This window comes from Pezoporus occidentalis, unplaced genomic scaffold (genome assembly GCF_034315485.1).
Source record: "Pezoporus occidentalis ecotype Australia unplaced genomic scaffold, CSIRO_AGI_Poc_V1 ctg73, whole genome shotgun sequence".
Lineage (NCBI taxonomy): Eukaryota > Metazoa > Chordata > Aves > Psittaciformes > Psittacidae > Pezoporus > Pezoporus occidentalis.
The window spans coordinates 948,684-971,296 of NW_026916082.1; the positions used below are offsets into that span (position 1 = coordinate 948,684).

At 44.8% G+C, this 22,613-nt stretch overlaps 2 protein-coding genes across 5 annotated transcripts in view; one reads left to right on the forward strand and one right to left on the reverse strand.

Annotated features, from left to right (window-relative positions):
- CUNH10orf95 (chromosome unknown C10orf95 homolog) overlaps positions 1-22,613 on the reverse strand; it is a 174,958-nt gene that overhangs the window by 101,528 nt on the left and 50,817 nt on the right. The window lies entirely within an intron of this gene.
- The window catches only part of SUFU (SUFU negative regulator of hedgehog signaling), an 89,492-nt gene that overhangs the window by 57,540 nt on the left and 9,339 nt on the right, over positions 1-22,613 (forward strand). For 2 of the 4 annotated variants that reach the window (XM_062601852.1, XM_062601855.1), the window contains exons 7-10: positions 1,135-1,291; positions 2,817-2,928; positions 13,520-13,654; positions 15,142-15,280. In XM_062601852.1, coding sequence (XP_062457836.1) covers positions 1,135-1,291; positions 2,817-2,928; positions 13,520-13,654; positions 15,142-15,280 — 543 coding nt within the window. Of the gene's footprint in view, positions 1-1,134; positions 1,292-2,816; positions 2,929-13,519; positions 13,655-15,141; positions 15,281-15,595; positions 16,525-22,613 lie in introns of those variants that run through there. The other 2 variants (XM_062601854.1, XM_062601853.1) reach the window with 2 other exon arrangements.

A 22,613-nucleotide genomic window follows, 5' to 3' on the forward strand; every position in this document is an offset into this window, starting at 1 on the left:
AGGGTGGGACTGCACCCTCTAGAATTACATCAGTTTATACTGCTGTGCAACCACACCCTGAGCGCTCGTGCTTATCTTGGAGCTGCTCAGGTCCTCTCTTGAATGGTCACAAGAACAGGCAATGCTCTTTCTAGGGCGCAGCTTGCAAGGAGGAACTGAATGTAAGTGGGTTTGGGAAGAGGTGACAGCGGTTAAGAGCAGCCCTTCCTCGGTGTAGCTCAGCCCCGAGTTTGTTCAGCTCAACATCACCCCCTTGTGGGGCAGAGATGGAAATTCAGACTAATGCCTGTTTCCCCAGCAGGTAGGTGTCCTGTGGAAGCGTTGGCTGCAGCGTAGGGCAGTCTTGCTGGCTACAGATGCACATGTCCTGGACAAAGTGCATGGTGTCTGGGAGCATCCAGCTGCTTGTGGGTGGTGTATGACACCTTATGAGGCCCAAATGGTGGTTGCATGCTTGGGAAGTCCAACTTGCAAGGCAGGAAGTTTGTGTGTTTTGCTGATAAAGCTATGCAAAAGCTTTGACATTGTGAACAGACCTGTGTCTCCTTGCACATTTGTCCTTTGCTGAACACCCTAGCACACTGAAAAGCGCAGTGGTTGTCTGGTTTGCCAATGATGAACTCTTGTGAATGATGAGTCTCTCTTTGAGCGCTTTTCATTGTGGGATTCCTTGGTAATCTTGGAAAGAGAACAAGTCTATTCAGGAGTTTGTTATCACTGACATACACTAGGTAGACTGCCAAGCTGTGCTTCACAGAGGAGTGTATAATGTACTTTGAGTTGGTGTAAAATCAGAGCTAACACTGAAAGTAGCAACACTGCATAGCCCAAACCATCAGTTTCCACCTCTCTCTTTCCCTGCCTTATGCCTGCTAGGGCTGTGTAGTGAAGCAGTGGGAAAGGAGTAGGACTTCAGGCCAACCTGCTATGGAAAAGGTTTGTTCCAGTTCAGATCAGCTCCCTAATTTTGCTCAATATGCAGTCACTGTTAGCTGACAGATCAACATATGGAGGACAGAGAGTGGAAACTGGCCACAAAGGAGGGTCATGTAAAGGCTGGGTTGAACCAGGGTGGGTTCCAGCTCGGGTTCAGGCAACACCCAAAACCATCTTGGGGTTTTGGATCTTTTCAAGCAGGAGAGAGTGGACAAAGGGATTGAGACAGATGGCTCAAACCTGAGTGGAGTGAGTGCCAAATGTGCCTGGGACGATCTCAGCCGGCCCCCAGAGGATGATGAAGACAGCAGGAGCATTTGCATTGGGACCCAGCCACGGCGGCTCTCTGGAAAAGGTGAGAGGTCCTGAGCTGAGTCACTGTCAGTGCTTGTTTTCTGATGGATCTGGGCAGTGGGCTGAGTCATGCAGCATCTTGGGGTTCATAACAAACACTACAGTTGCTGGAAGGCTCAGTGTGTCACAGGAGAGGGAAAGGAATTCTGGTGTGGCCTCTCTGTGTAAGGCAGGGGAGAAGAAAAGAGATCTTTGTGTTGTTGTCTAAATGCTTCCTTCAAGTTTTAGGCTATTTCTAATCTAAATCTGCACAGTTAAACTTAGCACTGGGTGAAAGAAACAGGACTGTAAACACCTGCAAGGTGAAGCAACTGCATTTTCCCAGGATGTGCTCCTTCACTCACATTGTCACTTCTTGGGTGGCAAGTTAGACTGATCCTGCACATTTCTGTAGCTGAACTCAAGTGATCTTGCAAATACGGAACTCTGGAAAGAAGAAACAAATTACAGCGGAGTTTCCCTTTATAGTGAGATGCCATCTCAGGGTACAGATGTCATTGCCATTGCACGTGCTTGAAATTACACGTGTTGCCTTTCAAGTGGGTGAAACAATGTAAAATTGGAGGGCTTGTTTTCCTGGAATTAATAATGGTTTCCACAGGAATGGTATCTTACTTGGGTTTAAGTCCATGGTAAAATAAAAAGCATTTAAATATATATAGGGTTCCTTCTGGCTCCTGTGCAAATATTTTGAGCTGCATTGAATCTAAAAAGGCTGTTTTCCCTCAGCTCTGCAAATGGAGAGCCCAAGACTGGTGAACGTGATGAGATTTGTATAGCCTTCAAAAGATTTTTAAATCGTTTGGATATTTTTTGTCTACCCAATTCCCACATTTCTCAAAAAAAAGATGAGGACACTTCTAAGGAAAGCAAGGCTCCTATTGAAGTATTTGGCCATTAGACATTATAGGCAGATGAAAAAGTAAGAAGACTGCATCTGAACTGCATAATTTGCAGTTTATTTTCAAATGTAAGCTTCAGGCTAAAGTTTGCCCTGCATGAAATTCCCTTCTTTTGTGAATCTTGTCGTTAATTAATCAACAGATTTGCAAAGCCAATTGCAAAAGCTTGGGAATGTCCTTGCACTCATTTGGTAAAGGAACGAATTCCTGTTATGCCTAATGGGAAAAGTGGCTTCCAGTGCAAAGGCTGGAAGTGTCATGAGGTTCTGTAGGAGCTGCAGAAACAGCAAACACCTCATTTATGAAAGGATACAAAACTACTCAGAATTTCCTCATGAGGAGGGCTCAGTACAAAAGGTTCCAGCTCTCCTTGCCTGACATAACATCACAGCCCAAACCGAGAGAATTCAGTCTGACTTTACAAAGTGAAATGACTCCTGAGGTGCAGAAAGAGCTGGTAAGAATTAACCCTTAAGAGATCTTCATTTCTTTCTGAAGGGGAAGAGTTTAGATGAAACACAGCATAGAAACAGGCCTTAAAAAAAAGTCAACCAGCTGACATTTCCTTGTGTCTGTGATGTTTCTGAGGACTCTAAGTCATGTTTTAAAAACTTCTCTTTGCAGATACAGAGCAGATCAGGGAGACTTTGCGGAGAGGGCTTGAGATTAACAGCAAACCTGTTCTACCTCCAATAAATTCACAAAGACAGAACGGGTTGAACCACGACCGAGCACCGTAAGTTTCACCCTGCACGCTCCACACTCAGATGGGGGGCATGGGGAGGCTAAAGAGTTAAGTGTGGGAAACAAGGTTAAAGCTGGGCGGGAAAAGACTTGGCAGGGGGAAAGGAAGGCTAGCAGCAAATACTTGCACAGCACAAGGACAGAGGGAGAAGAGTTGTTGAGGTTGGGTTAATGGGCTGATACTCAGGAGGGCAGATTTTGAGGAGGGTTTTCAACAAACCTTGCTAATGCAAAGCAGCTCTGACTGTGTTCTGTAGAACCTGCTGTTTGTGATGTACAGTGATTGGAATCAGACTGGACTGAGCCCTGTAAAATGTACGGATACCTATAAAGCGTATGGTATCCAAAGAGCTAGGTGGCATAGATGAGTGTTTGCTGATGTTTTTCCCTAAGCATTTCGATTTCAAGCCCATCATTACAAACCTTTTGCTTAAAATGTTGGGTTTATTCCCCCTTTTATTTTTAAGTGACTTTGATCTTACCTTGCTTAAGCATGCATGTACTGACAGTAACTGCATACCAGTACCACCCTGCTCTCTAATAGTCTGTAGACTAACAGGTGATTTAAGTAGGACCTGGTGGTCCTCATTTGTAACTTGACTTCACTGAATCTATAGGAAATTACCTGTGGTTTCAAGCCATCTCCAGTATCTGGACTTAGGTCTTTGGGGTTTCTCCCCTTCCTCGCTTCAGCTTGTTTCAGTTGCTGGTTAAATATCTTCCCACCAATCTTTATGTTTTCGTCTAAATGATACAGAGAGGCATGCATCTTTGCTGTGCTCTTTCATCTTGGTATTTCCTTCGGTTTCCTAGTCTCCAGTGAACATTTGTGCTTTCTTGTTCCAAGAGTAAAGATCATCATGAAATCAGCTCTTTCCTGTAGTGCCAGGCAGGGACAGTGTCCTGCTCTGTTTCAATTCCTGTTCCTTTCTTGATTCAAGCATTTCATGAGAAAAATATTCCTCATCCTTTATTAGGACCCTGATGTCCTTTCTTGTTCCATTTTGTGGCTGACTTCTGATTTGCCTTGTATATGAATATTTCTGAGTTGCCTAATCCTTTTGGGGGAAGTATTATGTCAGTTGCCGATGCTGTGTACTAATAAGTAATATGAAGTATTGCTGCTTATTAAAGAAAACTCTCAAGTGGCTTTGTTATTGCTTTAGAAATAATCATACTTTTGCTATATAGTAATTCTGTGGAGCCAGATTCTGACCTGACTCCGATTTTGAGAAGTATTTCTGTACCTAAAGTTTGGTCCTGTTGGCCCCACTGAAAAAACAAAACGATTTGCACAAGTCACACCCAACTTGGGAAGGCTCAAAAGTATTGAGCAGCATTTCTCACAGATGCTGGGTTCACATGAATCTGCATGCCCAGTGAAAACTCTGAGTTCACAGTGGTTGGGGAAGACCAGAGACATTTGGGGTGCACATCAGGTCAGGAAGGCAGCTGATTGGTAAGCCTTAATGCTGGGAGACAGTTGCTTAGATAAGAAAGCTTTATGTTATTCAGGATAAGATAAACAGAGATGCACTCAAGACACGGTGGTGAAAGGTTAGCAGAGGTCTAAGATGAAGCACACAAATATTTATCTGGGGTTTTAACTGTTCTGAGGCACAGAGAGAAAAGCAGGTCAAATTCAGAGCCTCATAGCCATGACAGTGCTCTTTGTTGCAAACTTCTCTTACCTATAGCAGCTGCACACCCACCCTATCTGAAGCCTGAGTGGTAGGAATGGCTGGCTCCCAGTGTTTGCCTCCTAGAGATCAATACATTTCTCTGAGGCCTATGGTTACCACTATGGAAACTGATAGCTAGCCTGTTTCTCCACAACAGCAATTGATTTAAGGAAAGAGAGCTGTCACCTGTGTGTCTTGCCAGCGGATGGTCTGGTGATAGTACCAATAGGTCTCCTCAATGCAAGTGTGTCATAGTACTTTCTTCCTCCATCTTACTGACTACTTTGAGAGGAATTTGAAGAAGGTCTTTTTCTACTTGTGTAGTGGCTTGTCTTCTACAATTCATGTACCGGATAAAATGGGACTTGTTGAGTTCATTGGGCATACTGAGAGGGGTGGTTTGTGCTGGAAAGCAGTGTTTACTCACAGACTCAAACTGGTACTTAAATCAGGCCTGATGAGTATATTTACTGGCTGAAATTTAGCAGTCACTACATTTTCCAGCACAGTGTGGTACAGATAAAGCAGAAGAGGGAGATCTTACTAGGTCTCAACCTTTCTTAACACACTGTCTCAGCATGTCTTATGTGTTTCAGCAATGTTGCTCAACATGCTATAAAGTACATGAGCATGATCTGGAGACTCTTGTCTTCAGCAGCTACAGAAGGATGTAACTTAAAGAGTTTAGCTTTTGCGTGTAGTAATATATCTACATCATATTCACTGCAGGTAGCTGCAATGGCAAAGGATGAGACACAAAAGCACAAAACCAGTGCAGATACAGTAGTTTCATAAGACTTACAAGCACCTGAGATGAAGGACAGCTCTGCACATAGATCTGGTCCTCCTGGTGCAATCCTTGCTTGGGCCTGGTAGGGTTACAACTCAGTTCTGTCCTTCAGTGTAAATCTTGTGTAATCAAAGGCAAGTCATTTAGCTATTGAGCTTCAGTTCTGAATCTATAAAATGGGACTAATAACAATGTCATCTTCTTGAGGCACCACAAGGATAAATATGTTAACGATTACGAGGTGGTGGCTGATGGGAAGCAGGCTTGTGTGTAATCATATCCTGCACTGTACACACCAGACCATAAAATATCAAACCCATGGTTCATTGCAGAGGGCCTGTGAATAACTAGTGCGTTAGAGGCTCCTTGGGAACTTGACAGCAACGCTGTTGGGGCATGGCAAATTGTTTCAGATCCCAAATCTACTTGCCATAGGGAGCACTGCAGAACCCCAGGCTGTCAAATTTGCACCCAAATGACATTAGGATCTTAAAGTCTGACACAGACTCTAATGGAATTGTGCAGAAGAGGAATGTGCTGTTTATTTATCATAGATTTGCAACCACCAACTGCTTTCCTAGTAGCTTTCTTCCCTTTCTTTCATCTTAACCCTACCACCCACACACAGTAATCTATCAGAGCTTAAAGGCAGCAACCTGTTCTGCATTCAGTGTCACAAAATTGTATCAGAAGCACTCAAACTCTCAAATATTTATTGGTATAAAATGTGGAGGATCCAAATTCCATACAAATTTCACTGCCTTTGTGTAGTTACAGTTTTCAGCACTTACGCAAAAGCCTCCTTTTGTTTGGGTGCAGATAGGACTTGATTCAGTGTTCTGGCCCCAGCAAAGCACATACTTACATGTAAAGCATGCATACTACCAGTTGTTCACTGTCCCAGAGTCCTAAAAAAAAAGTTCCTTTGAGAAAAAACTGGTTTCTGTCAGAACCCTGTTGGGCAGCTGTGGTATTTTGATTCATTAGTGTTATTACTGTAGACTGTGTAGCCCTTTTTCTCCTAAGGATATGAATAAAAGCACTCTTAATGCTTACAACTGCACCAGACATCTGTTTCTCAAAATGACTGTTAGCTCAGTTCGTAAGCAGCCATTAAATCAGTTAGTACACATAAAACAAAAGAACATGTAAATTAATCTTTGGAAACATGACTAATCATTTCGACCATAGGTAACATAATACTCTTGATTACTGCTTGGAAAAATGGGGTGTGTGTGAATATAAATGTACTTTACATTGTTTATTTCTTAGGACCCCTTAGCACCTTAGTAGGTGCTGCTCAGACAGACAGGCAAAGCTTCCGGTTGCCTGAACCATACCGATTCACTCTTGGGTATAGTGAGCTCTTACCCTTAGGGAACATTTAGATGTTAGCCTAAGTCCTGCTGCTGCTAAGACCTTGGAGGGCTGGAAGCTCCAGATGTCAGAGTTAAGTGGCACTTGTGGAGTCTTGCTTCATTCAGTATTTAATTTCTTCATGTAGTAAGTTCTGGAGCCGAGTCTTTAGTTTTCCTTGGTAATTATCTCTCTGCTTTCCTGTGAGGTAGGCAAATAGTATCTCCGCTTTGTAGAGGAAGATAGAGGAGTTAATTTGCCACAGTTGCAGTGAGAGCCAGGGTTGGGATAGGGGAATTCATGACCTTTTCCACCCCTCAAGGGTCCCCTTGATCACGCAATGTTGCTGAAAGTGATATTTTTCTGCCCCTTGGCTGACTCAGACTGTTCTACAGCTCCTGTGAGCTGAGGCATGGAGTAGAAACCTAGAGCTGGCATGCTGCATTGCTGCACATGCTGAGGCTAAAATTATCAATAATTGCTACATTTCATTGTGCCAGGAGTCAAGTAATGGCCGTGTGCATCCTCGTGTCTGAAGGTGAGGCTTGAGTGTTCTAAAAAGGTCTCCCAAGGCTGCAGTAATTTGATGAGGCTTTTCCAGCATATCTCTGCTGTTTATCGCTTTTCCCCTTCTCAAGAAGCATAAGGTGGTGTGGTTCAACATACCTGATTCCCCTATTTCTGTTTGGGATTCCCAGATAACTGTATGGGCACTGGTCCTCCCCTTGTATTGCAGTGGTTCATCCAGGGATCCACACTGAATGTCCCAGAGACCTCAGATCCCATCTGCATTCAATTTCCAGTCAGAAAGGTTGAGTCTAGGGAAACCTGAACATTCGGTAGCTCTGTGACCATCTGCTGATTCCATCCAGCCCTGAACAGTTTCCAGCTGTGTGTGGAAATGAAGGCAGCTTCCTGGCAAAGGGAGCAGGGAACAACCCTCCGGCAGGTGGGGCTGGCAGAACTGTCCTGGCTGTGACCTTCTGGTGCCCTGCACCCTGAGCATCTCAGGATGTTGGCATTCCTTTGTGGGAAGAAGGAGTTGTGTCACTCCAGGAGTGCTCCCTGGAAAACCCCAGACCGTCACACGGTGTGCCTGGTTTGGAGAGCATGAGTAACAGAGGCACCGCTTCCAGAAATGGAGTACACTGCCCATGCAGTTCCCCTGACTTGGTAAATAGGGCATGCTGATGTCTCCTTTCAGTGAGTAGCACTGGGTTAATGCACATTAACAAACTCCATCTGACCAGCATTTCTGAGGAAGCTCTGACAGTAATACCAAGATGTAGGATTTGCTTCAAGGCCAGTCTGCACTTTGCTTCTCCCAGTTGCATTGGATTTTGTTTGCTGCTTTCCTTGGGCGGAGGGGAGCTGTTGTCTGTGTAGCTGGTTTCCTGTCTTCAGTTCTTGGAGGCAAACTTTTACATAAAGGGGAACATTTCAGCATTCTCTGAAACTATCCAGTTCTGGCTAGACTTTCTGATTCTGCAGCCACTAAGCTGTAAGTTTCCAATCCAGTCCTGCTTATTTAGGCATGCTCTCTCATCAAGACGCCATTCAGTGGTGTCTTGCTTAAGTAAGGAATGCTAAATGGGGGGAGGCAATATACTTTAGGGAGTGTCTCCCATCATGAGGCTGAGTGCTGGGTGACAAGCCTGCGAACTAGTAAAGTAAATGTCTGGAAAACCAGTGTCAGAAGAAGTGCAGAACGGCCACCATGCAATAATTTGCAGTTCTGCATAGCTTTCCCCATCTAGGAATCCAAAAGTGCTTTGCAAACATTGACTTAATCCTTGCAACATCTCTACGTGGAAAAACGTCTCGGTTTTACAGACAGGGAACCTGAAACATAAAAGACTCAACTTCGCTCAATGAGTCTGCAGGGTGCCAGTGGCACAGCCTGAATCTCTCCATCCCTGCTCAGTTGCAGCGCTGGAAGAGTCTTGGCCCCCTGCAAGCACTGACAGTAGTTACTATGCAGCTTTCTAAAGGGATGTGTGAGTGGCAAGATGCTGCTGGCATTGTCCTTGGAGCCCTTCCATGCCAGGAAATGCACACAGAACATCTTCACTGTCTGGTTTAACCAGGGTGACGAGCATCCAGGTCTGAACAGTCCAGCTAGCCTTGTCTCGGTGTGACCACAGCAGGAGCTGTGTAACCATGTCCTCCCCATTCCTGCACTTGCCTCTGTGCATCTGTGACGTGTGCCTTGACTTTGTTTGCCAAAATGCTTAGGGCTCTTTCCCACAACTGCTGGTTTGTCCTTCAGGGGACACTGTGGGAAAGACATTGGAGGATTGCCGGCACTGAAGTGATCTTTGACTGTATCTTCGTTAGGGAGTGAAGAGGTTGGGAAAGGAAGAAGGGGGGGGGGGGGGGGGGGGGGCAAGTGGTTCAACCTTTCTCTCCCAGCTGTGTAAGCTTGCACTGATGGTTTTCATTTTCTGGGGTTTGTGCTGAGAAAGCAAGGAGCAGTGACTAACTCAGGTTAGTGGTGCAGTAGGCACCCACTCCTGCAAAGAGCCCTTGCCATAGCCAGCTTCCAACAGTATGTCCTTTGGTACCTGGGAGGGTAACTTGGAAATACAGTGAAATTATGCTCTATGTCAGTGACAGAGCTTGGAAGGGAACTGAGACCTCCTTCTGTGACAGATCCATGAGATCAAACACTCTGATCATAAAGCAAAACACAAATGCAAGAATAAATAAACCTTTCTTAATCCAGTCAGCCTGGATATTCTTGAATCCCATAAAATAACTGCCAGCGGTTGCTTGAGAAGAGGTTGTTATAAACATGGCTTAGAAGGAGGGGACATCCAAACTTTGTGCAACCCGGTGATTGCATTGGCGATTTTCCAGGAGCCCCATGGGATGCTGCTAATTGCCATCAACTTAAGAAGGTTGCAGCCACCCTCGTCTTTAGTACAAAGGCAGGGCCCCCGGGAGGCAGCAGGTTCCAGCGTGTGGCTCACATTGAGAAGGAGCACAGCACGCTGGGACATGTAGTCTCCTCAGGCCCTTTGTCCCTGTTGACAGAGGTCTGGGAAAGCTGCAGGCCACATTGGACACCTTTGCAAAGGTTTGACAACCCCTGTCTTGAAAGAGGGGGGAAGAATTAGATTTGGCTTTGTTTAAGTTCATGGGCTGTTAATCAGCATTCATGAGATTTAAAAATAAATAAAAAACCCCAACAAACCTCATTTCCTCTCTCTCTCTCCTCTGCCCAGAAGCAGACTACTGGTAGAAACCTAAGCTGGAAAAAATAGTTGAAAGTCAGCTAAAGTCACCTTGGTAACTGCAGCAATACACTTGCCCAGAACAGGAGACATCAAACCCAACTACAAACAGCTTTAAAGAAACAAAAAGAATGTAATCATCTAAAGAATTAATCTGACAACTGCCCACGTTTACACCTCCCACCAGCTCCCAATCAGAGGGAAATGCGTTTTAATCTCCTCCAGCTCCCCTCCAGTTTCACAAAACATGAGATGTGCAGTCCTTAAACTGGGGCATTTCCGGCATGCCGCTTCCATTTAAATCTACAGCCTTTCCTAATGCAGCAGCCTGGCTTTTCCAGACTTGTTTTTTCTGGACACTGAGAAACATGAATTTTTTTGTGTGGGTTGGATGAAGTATTAAATCTGGATTAGACAAAGTTTGCAGCATTTTACATGATAGTCAGCTAGATCTTAGTCATAACAAGTAAAACTCCACTGGCTTTTGGTGCTGATTTATTTGGTGATGGGCTGGAGGAAGCAAAGGCTTACGGGTAACTGACAGTTGTAAAACCAGGGATGTTAGTGTTAGGAAGCAAACTTTTTCTACATTTTCTTCTGAGGCTCAAAGCTGCAAGCTGTGGATGGCAGTGTGTGTTACGACATGAGCATTTCATTAGTAACAACCTTGAAGTCCTGCTGACCCTTCATCTGGGCCATCGCCCTTTGGAAGGATTTCCATTCTCCAAAAGAGAATTTTAAAGGGTCATGCCAAGTCCCTGTGTCATGCAACATATTCCAGAGTCTGCAAGTAATTGCACTGTGGCCTTTTGGATGTATTATATGCAGTCCACAACACACAACTCTTGTATAGAAGGGTTTAGCTTAGATAGATGATTATTTGGTTTCTGCTATTGGAGCTTCACCCTTAACTTTAAATAGCTGAAATTGTGTGAGAAACACAGAGACTGTGACTATTTTGGGAAGGTTTTGTGGAAAAGATTAATACTTTCATGTCATTCAAAGTATTAACTGCTATTTTGCTTCACTCCTTCACCTTTTTGACAGAAGGGCTGGTTACTTATTAATGTGAAGTCATAATTATTGACAGCCTTAAAGTCATGACAGTTCCGTTTGATAGTTACACATTAGTCAACATCTTCTCTTGAGCATGTAATGACAAACAGCATTTGCTGGTTTTAATAAGACTTAGAAAGCTTTGCCCCTTGCCTCCAGAATGTTGTCGTCATTCCTATTATTGCATTAGCAACCGGAGGCTGTTTTCCCTCCGGACTGCAGCCCCATTGTGCTAGCGGCTGTACTGGATAGCATGGTGGGAACCTAAAATCCCACCTTCGGCTCAGGGAGGTTTGGAGCCATGGGGCATGGGGAACTGTCCTGTGTCTGTTTGTCCTTCTGATGCATAAACCTACCTACAGCAGCAGTTGCCTGGAAGGCTGTAAGGGGACATGCCCAGCACTTTTAGGCGGTCCAGGTGACAAGGGCACAGTCTCTTGTCTATAGCAGTAATATTGCTGTAAAGCTCCTGATCTGCTCCAGGGTGCATAAACTTCGGAGCTGCATTTAATGAGTGCAAGCTTATGGCCTGCTTGAAAATCATGCGTTGCTAATGGGTGACCCTTTGGTAGGGGTTGATAAATGAATGATTGGAAGCTGTAGACCACAGGCTGACTTTCCCACAGCTCACTGTGTATATAAGATCTGATAAGGAAGTTGAGGCAAAGCTTAGCTTAAGGTCAACTGATCATTAATCAACTGTAACTGCACTTCTCTGGTAATCAGCCTGTAAAATGCTGGCCCACTCCACTCTTTGAAGACCCCACCTACAAAGAGCTGTAAAATGTTTGCTGAAGTAGATTAAACATAGATTTAAGTGCCACCTATAGACTACAAAGTATGTTGTGTCTTTGCTTCAGGGTTAAGCCACCAAACTTGAGGCTCTTGCTGACTCTCAGTCCATCAGCCCACCCTGTTTATAAACTGTGTTCTGAGTTACTGTGTCCTTGCTGGGCCCACAGTGCTTTCGTGTGTTGCCAAGGCAGAACCTGGGGCATGGTTCAGTTTTTTGTCTTGCAGGCAGCCAAGCTGCTCTGGTTTATTTTTTCTCCTCATGTCTGACCTGGCCATGCAGAGTATTTGCAGGAGAGCACTGTGAGATATCAGAGTTTAGCTTGTATCCTCATTTCAGAGTGGGCAGCTCAGCAGTCTGGGTGAAAGGCTCACCTAGGTCTGGGTGACCTGGCGAAACAACAGGCTGATCTGCTTTGGAAGCCACACTGAACTATATTACAGTGAGAGTGGTGGATGAGAGTTATTTTGGGACAGAACCCAAATGTAAAATCAAGTAAAGGTGTGATTTAAGTCAGCTTGTGAGGGTCAGGCTGCTTCTTTATGACCATTTCCAGATTTACATTAAAGTGGTTCCTCTTAGGTGGAGGAAAGGCCACGTTTACCAGTGTTCCCAAATGGAGCCACAGCCTGATAGCCTTGTTTGGCTTTTTGTCTGTCTGACACGATGAAAACACATTGCAGTGTGGCATCTCCCAGTTTCCTTCTCCTTTCCCTGTCCTACTCTGGTGATTCTGTGCTACAAAAACTATCTTAACAAAGTCTTAACCTCTGTTAAGTTCACATGGAATGCCAGGTGACAAAAATACATCGCATGTCAGGCACATCACAGCAGTCTGTCATCTGCAAAAATTGTAGTCCCCCCTTTTCTTTGTTCTGGCCTATCAAGTAAGGGATCGCACTGATGCTCTTTGGACATATAAAGTGTTTATGATCAAGTATTTAGAGATATACCGTTGGATTATCTAGAGGATTCTTTCTGGCAAAGTTCCTAATTACGTAACAGCATGACCTTTAGTCCCAGCTTCACAATATGCTGGTCTTGCAGAAATGAACGAATAAGAAAGCAAAGCTGTATTGTCTTAAAGCAGCTCTGTTTACAAGGGAAAACAATCTTCATATGTCCTACTTGTCACATGTAGAGTCCACCTTTTGGCTGTTGCACTTGATGCTGGTGGAAGAGGAGGGTTCTCAAAACTTTTTGGTTGAACTGTGCAAAGAAATGACTTAGGGATGCCTCAGACCTCAAAGATATTCAAGCTAAGGCACCAGGGAATGGACAACTCTGTCCTACAGGCCACTGCCTAAAAATCCTGAAGATAAAGCAAAAGCAGGAGGGAAGGCACACATGGTAATTCTTCCAAGCCATTTTAAGGGGTTTTGGAGAACGTAGGTTTGCTCCCGTTCTTTCCGGAAATTTTAGTTCTTGTATGCTGGGAAGGGATGTACCATGTGTGTGCCCCAATTGAGATCCCAGGTCGTCAAATCAAGGTGAAGAGCTGCATGCTGGGGCTGAGGGAGGCTGTGTCTCTGTAGGAGTGATGAAAACTCAGATGTGCATTTGTACAGTTTGCTCCTGTGTCCTTCAGCATTCACACAATCGCTCTGAAACACAGCAGAAAGCACACAGCACTGGGATCCTAAATACGTGCATTTTGTCTCTTCTTTTAGAAGCCGTAAGGACAGCTTAGAGAGCGAGAGCTCAGCAGCTATCATTCCTCATGAGCTAATCCGCACAAGACAGCTGGAGAGTGTACACCTGAAATTTAACCAGGAGTCCGGAGCACTCATTCCCCTCTGTCTAAGGTGAGCGAAGCTGTCCTCCTCCTCAGCTTGTGCTAACATGCTGCTTTTGCCTTGTGGCGTTGTTTCACCATACAGACATGCATGCAATGGGTCTTTAAAGGCCAGAGCTGAGACATTTTGCCAAAACACATTAGAAACAGATGATTCTTTGCATGTGCGTTCATCAGGGTAAGATTGTTTCTCATTCTTTTTATGTCCTTCAGTGTATTTTGAGTGCTGAAACAGGACAGGGTTGGGGGGGGGGGGGGGGGGTATTAATGTAACACTGGCAACTCTGTGATAAAGAAGGGATGTCTTAACATTCTCTGTCAAAGAAATCCCTTAAGTTGTTAATTCTGGCTTATGGGCTCAGACACAGGTGGTTGTGCAAAGTCTGTTTGCAGTCAGTTCATGCGTGCAAGTGTGTTTTTCAGCCAAATTATGTCACATACATGACAGAAGGAGCAAAAACATCGCGTGTGTACTCTGAACATTGTCTTTTGAAGGTTCAGGCTTCACATACCACTGCAAGTGACTTTTCCGAGTTTCCACAGTTCAGTCAGCAGCATTTTTAAAAATACCTGTGGCAAATATCATAGTCCTTAACATAAAGATGAACTGGGGGTTGAGACAAATGGTTGTAGGTGACTGAGTTACTTCAGCTTAATGAGTTACATATCTGTAGTATCAGAGTTATCAGCAGCTGGTGCACACTTGCCTGTGCCTGTTGAGAAACCAGTGGGATAGTTAACATGAATATATTCTATTTTACATCACAACTGTGTGAATGGTCTGTCTCATCAGTTACCACATCTCAGCTGACCAGCAGTAACTCATCAAGCAACTGGGATGTTAGGCGCAATGTATCTTACCTGAAGTTTTCCCCCTTGCATGTTGGAAGCCATGCGTGCGTGTTACACATGCTCTGAACCTAAATACCAGAACCATGATTTTCCTTGTGGAAAGCACTGACGGAAAAAAAAGGGAAATGATACTTTAGACAGTCAGGTATGCATGTTTTCTAGGCATTTGCTTAATACAGATTACATTTATAAAGCACCAGGGCAATGGATTAGTAGGTATTGTCACAGTAGGTAAGTTTAGCCCCACCGATAAGCCTGCTTAGAAATTCATCTTCAGATTCCCACATGATACGGAGTCCGGATTCCCTTCTCACAGTTTTCATCTTACTGAAAGACTGGTAGTCCCCTGCCCTTACATACGTCAGCACCTCATCATGGTGACAGGCATGCAGTGGGCTGTAGATGTATTCTAGTTCTGTAACAAGGCCCTGAGATTAAGGGGGGAGATAAAGGGGAACTCCCAGCTTCGGCAGGAGGCTTGTGACCTGCTTTGTGGAGCAAATCATACATATATATTGCAGAAAAATTAATAGTTGCTGCCTTCAAAAAGGTTTCCCATGCTGATGGCAGAAGGTACAGTCTTCATCATTCTGTTGTTTGCTGCTCATACCCTCTCAATTCACACACGTATGTTTCATTCCCCAGGGGAAGGCTCTTACATGGACGGCACTTTACATATAAAAGTATTACAGGGGATACAGCAATCACATTTGTATCAACGGGAGTAGAAGGAGCCTTTGCTACAGAAGAGCACCCCTATGCAGCACATGGACCTTGGTTACAAGTGAGAGAGCCTCCTTCCTTTTTCTCCCCCTTCCTCCTTTAGTGTGTCCTAAAACTGATCCTGCTAAGGGCTTCTGTGGTTTAAAAGGGTAACAAACTTGTGTTTTCTGCTGCACCATCTCTTATAGCTCTTGCATAATATTTTCAGTAATTATGGACTCAAAAAATAATGGTGAACTGTTAACTATTTGTATTAATGGAATTCAAATTGATGAGTAGTAGCTGGAAAGTTAAAAAATCATCTGTGAATGTAAGTGTGCATTTTGTGGAGTCAGCGAACACTTTACAGGCAGTATTTACTCTTGATTTCTTCCAGAAAGGAATTTGGGGAGGCAGAGTGGAATGACCTAAACAAGAATGGAGCCAGGGCAGAAGAGCTAGAAAGCTGTGGGACTGTGATCCTGCAGAGCCAAGATCTCGGTTTTACATCATCACTAGCAGGGGAGCAGCACAGAGAGCACTGCTTCTTTCAGTTTCAGCTCTTTCCAATGGATTCTTTGACAAAAGCTCAAAAGCTTTCACAACGAAAGCACCCACACGTTTTCTGCACCCAGTTTTTCTGTATCACAGATTTTTCCTTGGAAGCTCCCCATCTGCTTAATGTTGAGGGTCAGCCCTATGGAGCAGTGATGCACTAATGATATGATGGTGTATCACTAGTCTGACCTTGAATTTCTTCATGGTTATGAACATATTGCAAAAATAAAAAAGCTTTGAGGAATGTGTTTATGCTGAAAAGCCCATCTCTGCGGGACTATATGCATGCATGAAGTCTCTGCCTTCATTGTTATTGTGGCATTCCTGCCTCCACTTCTGTTTTGAAGGCAGAGATTTGTTTTAGCATTGCAGTGTTGCAGTTAACCTTCCAGTGACTTGTTTTCAAGGCATTCCACTGCCCCTGTTCATATGTCTGGAGGACATCATACCTTGAAATCTATATGACTTGTAAAGGAGCTGATCTTGGCTAGAATCATGTTGTGTGTAGGGATTTTCAAAGAGCTTGCGTGCTTTGATTGTACTGACTGAAAAGCGCAACGCTCCTCTAATGATTAACAACAAAGGGTCAGGTTTAAGGGTGGGTCATTTGCTGTTGGTCCCTGTGCTTGCCAACACATGATACACAGGATCTTGTGACTGTGTTAACTCCAAACATAAGTGTTTGTTTGCATTTACATCACATCTTGAAATGTATTGATGTGTAGAGTAGTCAGGTAACCTCTAAATTGTGAATAACGGCAAGGATCAGGTCACCATTCAGACATGTTAACCCTTATGAACCTGGTTGATTCCATGTCTGTTTGGTGGAAAATTCTGGAAGATTTTTGGAGTAGGTTGGTGGGAAAGGTGAAGAATTGCTGGCTTCTGAGCAGCAATGAGAAGCAAGTTTCCTCGCTTGTCTCCTACACAAGGTCAATGTATTGGATTTTCTCATCTGACGTGACTGGCTTCACTGCTGGCTCCTGCCCTGTCCTGTGATGAGCATGAAGGAGGACAGACTGGGTAGGGGAGGAAGGGAAGCTAAAAGCAGCACAGGACAACTGGAGGAGCACCCAGTTGTGCGATATACATGTGGGAGTGTCTGAGGCTCTTGGCTTAATATGCAATGGGAGGCTTCATCTGTGCTCAGCAGTCCCGTGTGGTGGTGTGAGTAGAGGAGGGAGGTTCATGCAGCTTTGCTTCAGAAGTAAAAGAAGTTCTGGTGCATAAAATTTCCAAGGAGGCGAGCTGTGTTTGGTTTAGTCCCTTGCAGCCTGGGCTGGCTGAGTTGGCAAGCCCTGCAAAGCTTTCATAGCAAGGCCCGGAGAGGATTTTCCTCCTCCCCTGCTTGGGACCCCAGGCGCAGCAATGAGCTCCAAGGAGAGCTGGTGGCTGAAAGCAGATCACTGCAGTGCAGGGGCTTGTTGCAAGGACAAGTAAATGGAGAGACTATAGAAAGAGAGATGGCAAGCATCTCCTCCTGTGGGCTTTTCCCCTATCTTAGGGGAGAAATAAGAGCCTGAAAAATCCTGACCTTGGTTCTGCAGCAGCCAGCGACTGCCTTCTCTTGAGGCTGAGCTTTGGTGCAGTGAAAGCCCAAACCTGCAGACTAAACACAGTACCTCCTGTTTACATGCTGTGGGCTGGAGTGGAGCATGTCCAAGGTGGGACAGGCCATAGAGCTGCTGCAGTCAGCCCCTGCTCCCAGGCTGAGCAATGAGCTGAGAGTCGCTGTGGTGCAGTGGAGGGCTAACAGATGACAGGAGTTTGGCAGGTCCCAGCGTCATTCCTACCAGACAGGTGTCTGTATCCCCACCACAGCTGGCACTCTGCTGTTTTAGCTGTCTCAGCAGAAAAGGCCAGGAGTCATTAGACCACGGAGATTGTACACCCCTTTTCTATCAACAGCCTTTCCAGGTCACGTTCGAGGCATGTTAGTAAGGGAAGCCTGTCCTGCTGCTGCCCATGCTCTGAGGATGATTAGATTATTTCATTCTCCAGAGCTGTCAAATTGGCACCTTTCCCAAGTACTTGGACTTTTTTTCTTTTTTATTTTTTTTATTTTTTCATTTAAGTAACATTTAATTACTTCTAAGAAGCCAAATTCTATTAAAGGTCTAAGCATGTCAGGCTGGTTTATTTCTGAACTTCTTCCACTGTGTCATGTATTGTTGAGTAGGGAAATTGCTTTGACTCAGAAATGTACAAACATATTCAAGAAGTCCTCCTTGTTAACACTAGGCTCCTGTTTATATGCTAGTTACCCTGGCAAAGTCTCTGATGTGCAACACTTGGCATTAACATTACACATGATCAAAGGCTTCCGTGGTTCTTTCTTCCACTCCCCCTTCCCCCAGTGCTGTGACAGCAGAGCCCCCACACTGCCTCCCTAAGCACCTCTCCTCTCCTTTCCAAGGAGTGGATGTTCCAGATGCATAGCAAAAGGCCACATGTTGGAGGGTTAGGGATGCTGACCATGCAGACAGACACCACCCCATGGTGACATTCATATTCCTGGTGGAGCATCCAAGGTTCTTGGTCCAGTGTCTGAGTTAAGCCAAGCATGCAGTTAATCTCACAGATCAACCTTGTTTGTCTCCAAAACCTACCCAGAGCAAGGTGAGGTTGTTCATGTGTTCTCCCTCCCTCCCTTACTTATGTTCCAGCAGATGATAAAGGTCTGTTGAAATGTGTTTCTGATCAAGCCCGTCCCAATAAAGTTGCCTGAGCCTTTAATACATATTAATATTATCCTGGGGTAGTTTGTGTCAAAGCCTGTCAGCATGCATCATCCTTTGGGAATTACCATCATTAAGTCTCCAGTGATGGGAGTCAGGACATGCTTCTGCAAAGCTCCTGTGCTTTTATGTGGCGCTCTCTGCCTGCCTAGCACAAAGCAGACTGTTCTCCCCTCCTACCTTGCTCACCTGGACTGCTTACTCTCCCCAGAGGGGAGAAGGAGGTTTGTTTAACCCTACCTTTACATAACTTCTGCTCCTGCTGCTTTAGGCAGTCATTGTTCCCGGGAAGAAGATGACACTCAAGCCTTTGATCATGTGCAACGTACACGTTACGCATCAGATACTGCTGCAGACTCTGCCATACGAGGCAATACAGTGCAGTAAAAACAAACCTGGAGTTAGACTCCTTGTTAACTGCAAAAGCTAGCACACAGAATGTAAGAAATGTCTCAGCACTTCAGCCTTACCTCTGTTGCATGTGTATTTTGATGCTGTATCTAACTGAAGGATCGATCATACCTATTTTTCACAAAGCATGTCTGCCTCATTCAGTGCACAGAGATGCGACATGAATCAGGAGTGTGGAATAAGGTATACTCTTGCCTATATGACTTCCTCTTTGTTTGTCAAAATTAAAAGGTGTGTAGTAAATGAGGCAGGTAATTGCAGAAAAATCACAATAGTTTTATGGCTAAGTCTTCAAATGTTGCCCTGGAGAACTGGATCCTGTTCTGCCTCTACTACTCTGTTCCTCTCAATGCTTTTCCAGAGTCTTGAGCTCAAATGTACTATCGTGCCAGCTGAGTTTGTATTCTGTGTTTTCTGGGTGCTCAGCCCAAGACCTCAGGTCTGACCTGTGTTCCCAAAAGCAGAAGGAGGCCAGGAGGAATTCCCCTGTGGATACCCCTGTGCCATGCAGGGATGAGTGGGAAAACAGAAACGTGCAAGTCTCGAGACAGTCACCCACAAGGAGAAGACATTCAGATCCAATTTTTTCTTCACTTATTTTCCCATGTCTGTTCAGGAAAACCTTCTTCCAGTCATCCTGCAAAGATTAATTCTGTGCTTGCCAAGCATTCCAGCTCCACAGATGAACACCAGAAACAATTTCAGGAAGAGATTAAAATTTGTTCTTGCAGGTCAGGAGAAGGGATCTCTCTGGGGCAGGGGGTCAGCCTGGGAGTTGAAGAGCCATGTTTGGCTCCCTGCTCATGCAGATTTTCTCTGTGACTTTGTTAAGGCTCTTTGCTTCTTCCAGCCTCCCTCCCCCATCTGCTGCATGGAGCGGAGTGCTTCCCTGCCTCGCTGAAATGTAAGGCTGAGCACGTCAGAGGCTGTGAGAGTGGTAAGGACAGTAAGATTAGGTACTTCCAGTGTAATCCATGCTGGCAGTAGTTGGATGGAGCATACTAAATAAAGGGGAAGAGAGTAGGAGGGAACAGGGAAGCAACTTGAATGATAATGCAAAGAAATGATGACTAATGCTGCATTCAGTGAGCAGAACCATCCTGAGGACTGAGCAGGGCACAGGTCTTGTGGGAGAAAAACTGCAGGTGATCCTGTGGTTACAGATTTGTTTTGTGAAGCAGACGTACACTGGAGCCAAATTAGCATGGCACAGGCACTCTCTGTGCAGCCATTTCCAAAGTTTTGTATGCCCAGTGTCACTGGTCTCTGAGTCTAGAGGGGCTTTTTTTCCAGGTAACTTACTCAGTTTCAGGATGATTCGGCAGATGGAGGCTATGGTTCATTTGCAGTTGGCACCCTTCAATTCTCAGCACAAGGTCTGTGTCTCCATGTGAACTGAGCAGCTCGCAGCAATGGTGGGGTATTATCCTCTGGCACCAACCGCTGCTGGAGGACACACTTTGCTCGCCTCCCGTGCCACTAGGTTTGCGACATCCAGCAGACAGCATGTGGATGCTGAGGCTGTGGAAATGGGGTTCTCCTCCAGTTTCCTCACCCTTTGTGTTGCCTCCAGCCTTGGCCTCTGATCTGCTCTCCATCCTGTTTTTCTGTCTCTGTCTTCCCCCCATCCTGGCCCATCTCTGCTTTCTTTTCCTCCCCTTCATTCAAGTTGGCAAATTCCTTCTCCTCCTCCTCCACACGGCCTGACTTCCAGCAGAAATGCTGAGAGGGCTGGAGAGTTTCCCTGCCTTTAGTCCTGATGTGCCTGGTGCCATAGCAATCCCTCACCACTCAGAGGAATCCCTCACACAGAGGAATGATCAGAGGGAAAACTGCTCCTTAGCTACCTCTTCCCTGTGTTTGGGGCAGTCCTGCCTTGGGTTTGGACATGCTCAATGAAGAAGGACTCTTCAGAGCATTTTTCTGCTTTTCTCTGAAAGGCTATGGACCAACAGTGACTTTCCGAGGCTTCTGACTTGGCAAAGCATTTCCACGATCAGGAGGAAGACTTTCTCTTGACCTCCAGAGTACTTTTTGGCAAATCTTGTAAGGGGTAGTTCTCTTGTTTTGCAACAGAATGATCATACACATTTGTTAGTACTGTCACAAAATACTTTTTCCAAAATACCTCCCTGAGATCACTTGAGTCCTTTTCCCTTAAAAGCCTTAAAAAAAAAAAATAAAAAAAAAATGAAAAGGCATCCAGCATGGAAAAATAAGTTGATGCTTAGGACAGCAAGGTCAAACTTCTCATAGGAAATGTTAAATGTGCCTGTAGGCAGGATAGGTATATGGAGGCTGTGGGAAGCATCCAGCATTCAGGAGCTATCAGCATGCACTATCTGTGCTGTCTCGGCGGTGGGGGTGGGGATTAGTGTGAGCAGGGTCATGGGGGACAATCCATTCTTTTGGTTTGGCAACCTAAGTGAAAAATTTGGGGAAGAAGATCAGCCTGAGCCCAATCTTTAAATATTTTCAGTTTTTCTTGCTGAAACAAAAGCCTTAAAGAGACCAAAAGCTGAAAAAAAAAAATCCTTTTGTGTTGAATGAAACCAGAAATAGAAGGTTTTCTTCAATAAAAACAGCAAAAAAATAATCTAGCTTTGCAGAACAGAGCTGGAGTTGTTAGAAGTTTTGCCTTCTCTAATCAATATTTGAGGGATAAAACAGTTGCGTAGGATATGAGAAACTCATATTTTATTCCTTTCCTTTTATTTGAACCCGCATTTCTACTTCTTGGCTTTATGGACACCACAACTACAGGGTATTTTGGTTCTTCCTCAGCTCGTCCAGTTGGAGTTGTTCCACATCATATAAAACACTGAATTAGTCACAGAGACAGAGAGCACAAGAGAATGACTCTGTTCCGGTAGAGTTAGGACATTCCCCTGGAAATGAGCACATCTGGTTCTTTTCTCTGCTATACCACATGTTAAATCATTTACGCACATTGGCATAATGGCAGCAGTAGAGGTTCTAAGCAGTGTTTGAAAGAGCTACTGTGGTGCTTGAGGTGCTCACTTGTAAGTTGGAGTTGGGTCAGGTCTTCTCTTGAAGAGGTAGGGGTTGATTTTTGGTCTCCCTAAACTATAATAGATGTGTTATGCCTAGTGTGGTGAGTTTACGGACAACACTCACAAACTGTTTAAGTCATGTATAACTACATCCTGCTGTTCTCCAAAGCAGTTTGATGCATCTAGACAAAGAAAAAGCTCTTTACAGAATCTCTTGAGTGGCTTCCCCCAAATTCTGTAGCAGTTCTAGGAAATCTAAGCCAGCACTCTTCCAGCCAGCTTATCATCTTCCCCAAAACCTCACTGCATTATCCCTTTGTATTCTTCATCACTGCTGAATGAGACGCTGGGAGAAACTTACACTAGGGTACAAATATCCCGTTAGGTCATCACGATCCTCCCTTTATCACCTCTCCTGCAGCATGTTCTCTAGTGCTTTGTCCAGGCTAGTTTTGGGTGAGTCAAGTTCTTTCATCTTTCTTAAGCCGACTGACTATCCTGCCACCTAATGCCCCTCCCTTGCTGCTCAAACTACATTTTGGCAAGTTTGTGTAGGTTTTCTTCCACCCACTTGGAGCATTCCATGAAATGCCTGTTCTTCCTTTGCTTTTTCACTCTGAAAGAATTAGTATTGCCTGTAGCCTTGGCTCCTTTGTCAGTGCTCTCCCCATCTGAGCCAAGCATTATGCGTTCA